Below are 10,763 nucleotides of genomic sequence, written 5' to 3'. Positions count from 1 at the left end.
CTAGTGCACAGAACCCATTGACAGAGGAGTTAGTGCATAAACATTCACACATAGACCCCTTTCAGTGCTAAGGCAATGCAGGGAGACAGCGTACCCCAGGATGACTGGCTCAGAAACATTCAGCAAAAAACGAAAGGCATGCGTTTGGTAAACAGGCCACAGCATCTCCAGCCCACACATTCAGTTCAGAAGGCCATGCACGCAGCTAAATTCAGAAGCGTAAGAAAATGTACAGTGCCCTCTTATGTCTAGTTCTCCTTTCTGATCGACGAGGTCCAGAAAGCTTAGGAGCAGAGTCTGACACTTGGGAGTTATTTACTGTTATATACTGAACTGGATTTTGCCAAATTTCAACCTGCGGACAGCAGAAACAAATACAGGATCAACCCGTGTGCGTGGATTTTGATTTGTTTTTACTGGAGAGTGTCGACAATCTCACACGCACGCAAACATGCGCGCACACACACCCACACACCCACACACTGCAGGACAGACAGTAGATTACACAGCACTAATTTACACACCTCTGCTGTATTTTTAAACTCATCTCCTCACAACCTTTCACTCAGTATCACAAGTACAAGAGAACAACTCCACAGCATGTACAATGATATAATATTACACAAACCTAAATATATGGATGACTAAGTACAAAGTATGGTCTACTCACACACACACACACACACATACACACACACACCGACACACCGGAGGATGGACCCCACAGCACGCACTGAACATTTTAGAGTTAGCCGTTCATCTTTCTCTACGCTGTGCACTTTTGAGCACAAGTCACAAACTTACAGTTCAACTTAAGACCATGGTCTACTGAGTCCCCATAAACAAAAATAAAACACATCTAAAACAACAGCAACATAATAATTACACAAAAATAAAAGATCAAATGAATCAACCCACTCACCTGTCCCATAACATAGTAAATAAGATATCTTAGGTAAAATTTTCTAAAACCTATTTGATTATGAACACATCATAAGGCACGTAATAAGAAATGAAGAAGAAACACAGTAAATATGATTTTTTTTCTTTTCTCTCTCTGCGTGATCTCTTATAGATTATAGTGGTAGAAAAACCCCTTGAGGTTTTGGATTTGTTTTTTTGTCTTCCATAAAAAAGAACTAATTACCAAAAATAAGTAACTTCTTTTTTTTTCTTCTCAAAAAATCTTGACAATCCTTAAGATAGATAGACCTGAATAGTTTTGCTTTATTTAAGACTGTAAACTTCAAAAAAATGCGTTCTCAATTCTCAATTTGTCGAGTTGCTTCAGCGAACGGTTAGGTTAAGAGAATGCAGATGCCGTCCCTTGCCTTGCGTTTTGCCCCAAAACAGTTTTGCCTTGTTTGGTCTGATGTCTGACACTGTTTGTATGTTAGTTTGTTTGTGGTGTTTTTTTTGTTGTTGTTGTTTTTTTTCTTTGCTGGGGAAAAAAAACAAATCTCCATGACGATGGCTGAGGTCAGCTGACTCAGGCACTGTGCTGCAATCCCATGGTGCACCAGGCCATGTCACGCCCAGTCTGCTCAGTGGAATGATAAGGCTAGTTGTCATGGCAGCACGGGTCAGCACTTTGTACCTGCACATCAGTGGAGGGTGGTGCTGAGATGGGGGGGTGGGGTGGGGGGGTCATCTCCTCAGGGGCTTAATGAGGTAGGACCCTAATGCTCACAGAGACACACACACACACACACACACTGAGCTGTAGCTACTGGCATATACATTCTAGTGATCTCTTCCTGCCAATACTTTTTTTTTTGGTTTGGTCAGAGATGGAGGCATGATCTCTGAGTATGCAAGAAAAAAGAGATCTTTACACACACACACACACACACACACACACACACACACACACATAAATACACAAACACACACACGTATGCACGCGTAAGGTGATGTGGGAGGGAAGGGAAGTGGGGGGGCGGGGGCATTGGGCAGGTTCGGGACGAGCGTTAGAAAACAGGCACAGAGTGCAGCAGACGCCTTGCAGCACTTCCCAAACAGCCGGGCCCGCTGTGGGCCAGAGCCGCGCCGAGTGAGGCCCAGAGTCCAGCCGGATCAGGGCCAGATGCGGGCCAGACCCGGGCCAAACAAGGGCCAGGTCCTAGTGCCATGAGGGCTGCTTCTGTTACAAGGAGACAAAGACCACGCAAACCGAAATCATTCAAATTTAAAAAGAGAAAAAGAAATACAAGATGGGGGAAAAAAGAAAAAAAGAAAAAGAAAAACACATGATGAGAAACCACAGATCAAAACCATGTGGGCGGAGGCCCAGGGCAAACACGCCTCCTTGTGCCTCACCACCACCAATGACAACACGGGTTTGAAGGGAGCGCTGGGGGCTGAACATCTCATTCACATTCATGGTTCTGATTGGGCTCCAGGATTGAGGGGGCAGGCCGGGCGTGGCCCTTCTCTGAGCCGTGATTGGTTGATTGACAGCAGGCCTTGGGGGGAAGGGGGAGGGGAGGGCGGTTCTGCCACAGGATTGGTCAGTCAGACTGTCTGTGGGAGTGGCTCAGAAACTGAAGCGCATCTCGGCACACCTGCATTCTGAAGGGGGGGGCTAGCATTCAGCATTCCATGGACCCCCCAGTCACATGAGGAGTCTCTCTCAGCTTGTGTCAACGCAGACCTCTGTTCTTCACTTCAGTCTGCTCCGTCCCCAACATCAACACAAAAATCCATGAATCAAAAAACACCCCAGGCACACCCCACCTCATCTTCACGGAAAACAGACATTTTAAGGTGCAAAAGCATCTCTCCATGTTGCTGACTATGTCTGATAAATAAGGACTAAAAAATAAAGGAAAAAAAAACCTAACTCAAATAAATGAACAACAAAAACAGCAACAACAACAGCCCATAAAATGTGAATCGATGGGGTGGGTGGGTGGGTGTGTATGTGGGTTTGGGGGTGACCAATGTCACCTGTGGAGGGCGCTCTCTGCCCTCCTGTGGTGGCTTGCGTGTCTTGTGTGGTCGTGTCGTTTGAGTCCTCTCGGCCCAGACCATAGCACTGCTCCGCTCCTCTTTAATGCTACTCCACAAATGAGAAGAGCTGCTGAGCCACGCAGCTCATTGGTCAGTTGGATTGGTTGCTATGGTTGCTACAGGACACACTCCCCTCAGCAGCACTTTGTGACACGCCCGAAAAATTTCCATCTGAGAGAGAGAGAGGCGTGGGGAGGGACACACACACACACACACACACACACACACACACACACACACACACACACACACACCACACACCACACACACACACACACGGCCCCAACATCTCTGCATGTCCAACATGGTGAGAACAACATTCATTTCAAACACCACGGCGTGGCAGAATGGATAGGGGACATTGTGGGGACGTTGTGGGGACGTTGTGGGGATGTCGCGGGGACACATGTGGGGTGACCCTTCACCCAGCGTGCTCTTCCTCAGGCCCAGTGGCCTCTGGGGCAGGAGGAGGAAATGGCTATGGCTACTGACAGAGGATCCACAGGGGCCCTCTAGAGGCCCTCCACACTGCCCTTTACTGCCCCCCCCCCCCCCCCCCCCAACGCCTGCCCCAACCACCCCCTCCATCTCAGGGAGAGCAGGAAGTGGCTGTCTTACATACATACAGTACATACATACATGCATACATACATACATACCCACATACATACATACACACTGTACATGCATACATACATACATACATACCCACATACACACACACATACATACATACATACATACATACATACATACATACATACCCACATACATACATACATACATGCATACATACATACATACATACACATATACAGCATAGGCTGCCCTGTGAGGCAGAGCCAACATCCTCCAGCACTGTCAGAGAGGTCAAGGGTCAAGGGAAGGATGGAGGGAGCGAGGGAGGAGGCCAAATGGATATGAACAGGGCGGGAGGGCAGGTGGGGTGCTTGTGGGGGAGGGGGGGGGGCTGAAAGAGTGTGTGCTCGCTCGCTGAAACAGCAGAGGATTCTGGGAGTCCGGACTGTTCCTGGGATCTGACATACGAATGCCGTCAGAACTGGTCGTGTCGTATGGAGTTCATCATCATCGCTGTCTTCCTCCTCTAGTTGTTGCCCTCCCCGCACCCAACCCAACCCTAACCCAGCCCAACCCAGCCCAGCCCAGCCCAGCCCAGCCCAGCCCAACCCAACCCAACCCGACCCAACCCAACACTGCCCAGACCCTTCTGCACCCATCCAGGGGCCCTGGACCCAAATCCTGCCCTTCAAACAAGGGCTGGTAATTTAAAAGCACATCCCTCCAGTAAGTCTCTGGAGGCTTCGCAGTAGTCTGTTTTTGGATGTTCTCCAAAACCTTTTCTTTTTCTTTTTTTTTTTTTGCAAAAAAAACCTAAGCTATCTTATTGTGATCAACCTGTCCTTATAACGTTAGTTTGCAGTTTTTGTTTGTTTTTGTTGTTTTTTTTTGTCATATTTTGTTGCGTTTTCGACTTTGTCGTCTTTCCGTCTTCATCCCGCCTGGAGGTTCCAGAGCTTTCCGTCAGGAGCGGAGAGGAGGAGCAGAGGAGAGGAGAGGAGAGGAGAGGAGAAGAGAGGAGGGGGGAGAAGGGGACAGAGGGGGAGGCCCGCCGCTAGATGGTGGACTTGGAGAAGGACACCCGCAGGTGGTGGTTCTCTCCCAGGTCGTGGTTGTGGAGGTCGATCAGGGCCTGGATGGCCTCCTCCACAGAGCCCAACTGGATCAGCGCCATCTTGCGGTCCTTCCTGCCGATCACAAGAGCCCTTAGTGGACCGATACAAATCAGCTGTAAAAGCCGTCAGACATTTGGGGACACCATGCACAACTAGCCGTCAGACATGTGGGGACACCATGCACAACTAGCCGTCAGACATGTGGGGACATCATGCACACCTAGCCGTCAGACATGTGGGGACACCATGCACAACTAGCCGTCAGACATGTGGGGACACCATGCACAGCTTCCCTGGCAGCAGCAATACTCACCTATAGTCTAAACTAGCAGTAGTCTAAAGCAGTTTCCTGGCAACAGCAATGCTCTCAATTACAGTATAGTCTAGTCTAAAGTAGCAGTACTTAGTCTAAAACAATTCCCTGGCAGCAGCAATGCTCAATGGTAAATATACTGTAGATGCAAATCAGGCTTCTCAGCCATGTGTATTTGCGTATACAAAGAATTTGGTCTCTGCATTTATCTCATCCAGGAATTAGTGAACACACACAGCACACAGTGAGGTGAAGCACACACTGACCCGGAGCAGTGAGCTGCTTTGATACAGCGGTGCTCCGGGAGCAGTGAGGGGCCAGGTGTCTGGTCAGGGGTCAGGTCAGGTGCCTTACCCAGAGGCTCTTCAGCTGTGGATGTGGGCATGGGAGAGCAGTGCTCCACCACTTCCCCCACCCACATCCTGCTGGTCGGGGATCACTACACACACATCATCACTACACACACCTCATCACCCAGAGGCTACACACTTAATGACCCAGAGGCTACACACACCTCATCACCCAGAGGCTACACACACCTAATCACACACTATACACACCTGATCAGCCAGAGGCTACACACACCTCATCCCCCAGAGGCTATACACACCTCATCACCCAGAGGCTACACACACCTAATCACACACTATACACACCTGATCAGCCAGAGGCTACGCTCACCTCATCACCCAGAGGCTACACTCACCTAATCACCCAGAGGCTACACACACCTAATCACCCAGAGGCTACACTCACCTAATCACCCAGAGGCTACACACACCTAATCACCCAGAGGCCATGTAAGGTTTTGGAAAACGTTTATCCCGCTCCTTATAAAAACGCATGCGTGTGTGTGCATCACACAACAGGGGCTATAGCTGCTGTCTCCGTCGCTGCTTTAGAAATGCTGTCCCCTTATGCTCCTTCATCCGCTCGTTTGTAGAGGCCTTTGAGTCGCCAACGTGTGTGAACTGTAGGTGACTGAGCTTTATAAATGAGCACGCCGTGCCACTTGTGGCCAAGGGAGAAATATGACCAACACTTTGCATTCCTCACTGACAACTCCACTGGTCTAAATCTGAGATGCCAGGCTGTTCCTATGGACATGGCAGTTATATGGATAGGTCACTTCAGACAGCAGGAGCTGCTCCCTTTGCCTGAGCCATGTCAGGATGACAAAATGTCTCCCTGAGGGTTTGGTCTCATTATCCAAGTCCACGCTCCCACAGGCAGGCAAATGAAATCTCACTGCACTATTATGTGCTGTGCTTGTGCTGCCACCTAGAGGCTACTGCACCCAACCACACCGAATCCAAACAGACTTTCATTGAGCATTACTGGCTGCCATAGAAACCTCGTGGTCTTATTGTTTGCACACCTGTCCTGGAGAGACTCAAAAGGCTGGGATGTGTGCAGAGGGACCCACATAAATGAATGAATGGTATTTCCAGCTGATTAGTGTCAATGGAGCTATTACATCATGGGGAGAGATGCATGCTGGGAGCGGCGGAGAGGATGAGGATGGTGGGGTGGGGCAGGAGATGGACAAAGGTTGGACTTACTGGAAAAATTTGAAGGCCTTCACTGTGTAGCCGCTGCCGCCAAACAGGTCTTTGAGGATGTCATCTGTGATTGACGGACTGTGGGGGAACAGGGGAGGGGCGGAGAGAGAGAGAGAGAAAGAAAGAAAGAAAGAAAGAAAGAGAGAGAGAGAGAGCGATAAAAGAGAGGGAGTGAATATTTACAAGGTGAAGATAATAATCAGTAACTAAGCCTAACAAACGTCACCGCCCAGATGAATAATGTAAAGCTTACATAAGATGCAATGCATCTCACACTTCCAGTTGTAATGTAAAGCTTACACAAGATGCATTGCATCTCACACTTTCAGTTGTAATGTAAAGCTTACATAAGATGCAATGCATCTCACACTTCCAGTTGTAATGTAAAGCTTACATAAGATGCAATGCATCTCACACTTCCAGTTGTAATGTGACGGTGACGCTATAAAAGCTTTGGCTTTGTTATGACAGGTGTGCTATGGAGGATAAAAGCCAACTGCACAGAGGTATGTTTAAATAATTATAGCTCTTTCACTGGTGAACGCACCCTGCATTCTCTCAACTCAAACGTGTCACAGCTCTGCAGAGGTACACAAATTACACTGAGGAGGTGTGAGAATGCCCTTTGCTACGTGATACAAAAACTATTGGACATAATGGAAAGTCAAGTTATTGATTTATTGCTTGGAACCTATGCACACTTGCACACTTGCACACTTGCGCGTGCACACACACACACACACACACACACACTTAAGTCATATGTCAATAACTGGTAAAAAAGTAATGAGCAAAAGGGAAAATAGAGAGAGAAAGTGTGAAAGAAGGAGAGAAAGAAAGAACGAAAAGAAACAGGAGGAGTGTAAAAAAAGACAAACAGATTGAGCTGGATGAGGAAGAGAGGGACAGAGAAACAGAGAGGAAGAGCAGAATGGCGGCAAGATAGACGATGACTCACAGGACGTGGGACAGATGGACAAGACAAAGACAGAAGGAACAAACGGAATGAAAAAGCAGAAAGACAGGGAACAGAGTAAAACAGTGAACAGAGAGAGAGAACAGAAAGAGAGGGAACCGAGCAGTGGACAGAGAAAAAAAAGAACAGAATGTAAAAGCAGGAAGAGAAAGAATAAAACAATGAACAGACAGAAAGAAGAACAGAACACAAACGGAGGGAGACGAGATAGCAAGTCAGAGATAGAGCCCGCTAACTCACGGTGTGCTGGATAGACTGCAGAGAAAAAGCGAGCACAAAAGAAAACAAGGCCAACCCTGAACAGAGAGAAAGCACACAGAAAAAAGGGAAAACAGAATGATTGACAGACAGAAGCCGATAAGGGATCACCCCCATCAAGGGACGCTGGATACATTTAGGGGGAAAGAAGAGGGAAAAGATAACAAGGAGAACATGAAAGAGCAGAACGTGACAGAGGAGAACGTGAGAGAGCAGAACGTGAGAGAGGAGAACGTGAAGGAGGAGAATGACTAGAGAGCAGAACGTGAGAGAGGAGAACGTGAAAGGAGAACGTGAGAGAGCAGAATGTGAAAGAGCAGAACGTGAGGGAGGAATGGCGGTTCCGTGGGGGACTCACGGGATGTTGGAGAGGTGCAGCGTGGCGGAGGGGGGGAAGATGTTCTGGAAGTTCTTGGAGCCGGGCTTCTTGAAGCGGTGCAGGGGGCTGCCGCTGAAGTCCTTGGTGAGGCCCTGGTCCTCCTGGCCCTCCCGGGGCAGCTGCACCGTCTGGTGCTTGGAGATGGTCACCCGCATCACCTTGCCGTAGAGACGCTGGCCGTTCAGATGGCTCATCGCTGGAGAGCAGGGGAAACACCAGGAGCGTGTCAACCACAACCACCGTCATTTCCCAACCATTAGTAGCAGTGCCAAAATGAAACGCAGTTCTCACCAAGCTGTGCCTGAGTAGCATCTGCCATCTGTATTAAGGCATTTTCCTTCTTGTTGAAGAGGATCTTGACTCTGTGAACATCCCCGTACACCCCTGCAGGCAAAAGGAAGGCAGTGAAGACACAGACCAGTCAGACACAATTTTAGAGCACACAACACAACACTACACAACACAACACAGTTAAGTGACTAAAATGCAAAGGCCCTGCAGAGTCTAATATCAAAACAAACAAACAAGCTGACAAACAAACTGACAAATCATCTAAATAGATGAAATAAGAGAAAGGGGGGAGGGAAAGAGAGGGAAAGAGATGGAGATAGATTCTGGATATCTGTTTTGCACAACAGATTGATTTTGCATGAATGTTCTGTGAGTGTTTGTGTGTGTGTATGTGTGCGTGTTTCTCTATAAGTGTCTAAACGCATCTCTACCTCTCTGTGGGTGTATGTCCCTGTCTTTGTCTGTGGGTTTTCTCTGGCCTGTGATTGGTGGAGAGGCAGTGCTAGCCAGTCAATGGCGGCCAATGGGTGAGCAGCTGGCTTGTATCTCTGTATCTGTCATCAGCCAGAGCAAAGCCAGCCTGGCAGAGAGATGCTGACTGATATTACATTGTGGTGGGGTGAGGTGGCAGGGCATGCGCACACACACACACACACACACGCATACACACACACACACACACACACGCACACACACACGCACGCACACGCACACGCACTCACTCGCTCAGCCACTCCTTCTCTGTCTCTCTCTCTCTCTCTCTCTCTCTCTTACACACACACATACTCTCTCTCTCTTACATACGCACACACACACACACACACACACAGGTGCAAAATCAAACCCTGCGAGTCACCCCACCACCACCTATCGCTCGGCCATCAGCCATCGGCTCTGTGTTTGCTTGGCAGGAAATGGAGGCATCACTTCTCGTACACTGGCTTTCTACCTGCTCGCTTTCGCCTTCATAACAGTGTGGGAGAGAGAGAGAGAGAGAGAGAGGGAGGGAGGGAGAGAGAGAGAGAGAGGGAGGGGGAGAGAGAGAGAGGGAGAGAGGAGAGAGAGGGAGAGGGGAGAGAAATCCAATTTTCAGAGTAATAAATGGCGCTCTTACCGAACAGGATGAAGAGTCCGTGAGGTGATATACTCTGTGTGACACAGGAAGAAGCATCATTAAAATCTGCCACTCTCTCTCTCTCTCTCACACACACACACGTCTATACATACACACACACACCTGTATATACACACACACACACACACACACACACACACTTACACCTCTATACAGTACATACACACACACACACACACACATATACAGACTCTTATCTCCATAAGCATCATTATCATCATCTGTCTCTCACGTGTGTGTGTGTGTGTGTGTGTGTGTGTGTGTGTGTGTGTGTGTGTGTGTTTGTGTAGTGTGTTGGAGGGGAGTGTTGGGCTGGGAGGGGGGAGAGAAGAGCTGTTTTTAATACAAATAACCAGCTAACGTGCTGTTGTCGCATCCATGTTCACACACAAACAAAACACACACACACACACACACACACACACACACACACACACACACACACACACACACAGGCCATAACAATGCTTATCTCCAGAAGCAGATCAAGCCTGTGCAACCAGTGACATTAAAGAGTAAACACGGACATTTGACACCGCCAGCAGAAGGGTAGCTCTTCCACACCCACCGACTAGCAGTTCTACTGAAGCCTTAACCAAACACAACACAGCACTACCAATTCAACAACAGCAGTCAAGCAGGAACATGGTCCTGTCCATTAAAGCAATAAGACATCAACAAGTAACAGTGAATCATGACACAATCATGCCATATTGCTTTTAAAGATGACTTCTGTTACTGAGTAACTGAGTTTGAGTAACTGACACACGTTTCTGGCGTGCTCACTCCTCTTGCTTTCCGGCTTTTCCCTCCCTTCACCACTGGGGGGCGCAGTAGAGCAGCGGTAATGTCACTGATTGACAGCCGGTCGGCCTGCGTTCCATTCTCTCCGCCGCGAGTCGGTAGCGCTTTGAATAAAAGCGTCTGCTGAATATCTGTTGCCTTTGACTTTGCAAATCCTCTCACTTGTCAAACGTGACCTTGTTAAGTCTCTGTTTTACAGTGCTGCTCTGTCGCAAGGGAATGAATAGACAATGGGTGACTCAACGGCTAAAGTATGACAAACACGGAGAGACTACTAGTGGGGAAGATCTTAATAAATTGTGCAACCAGATCTAACTGTTGAACACTCAGAGAGGCCAC

General features: G+C 48.3%; 1 protein-coding gene across 5 annotated transcripts in view; it reads right to left on the bottom strand.

Moving 5' to 3' along the window:
- Positions 1-4,220: 4,220 nt before the first annotated feature.
- The window catches only part of ptbp3 (polypyrimidine tract binding protein 3), a 71,101-nt gene continuing 64,558 nt past the window's right edge, over positions 4,221-10,763 (bottom strand). For 3 of the 5 annotated variants that reach the window (XM_062554673.1, XM_062554671.1, XM_062554672.1), the window contains exons 10-14: positions 9,600-9,633; positions 8,486-8,578; positions 8,174-8,390; positions 6,582-6,659; positions 4,221-4,796 (exon numbers count right to left, since the gene is read on the bottom strand). In XM_062554673.1, coding sequence (XP_062410657.1) covers positions 4,646-4,796; positions 6,582-6,659; positions 8,174-8,390; positions 8,486-8,578; positions 9,600-9,633 — 573 coding nt within the window. In that variant the 3' untranslated portion in view covers positions 4,221-4,645. The remainder of the gene's footprint in view (positions 4,797-6,581; positions 6,660-8,173; positions 8,391-8,485; positions 8,579-9,599; positions 9,634-10,763) is intronic. The other 2 variants (XM_062554675.1, XM_062554674.1) reach the window with 1 other exon arrangement.

The sequence above is a fragment of the Sardina pilchardus genome, chromosome 14, assembly GCF_963854185.1.
Source record: "Sardina pilchardus chromosome 14, fSarPil1.1, whole genome shotgun sequence".
Lineage (NCBI taxonomy): Eukaryota > Metazoa > Chordata > Actinopteri > Clupeiformes > Clupeidae > Sardina > Sardina pilchardus.
This window is presented reverse-complemented; position numbering and strand designations above follow the sequence as displayed.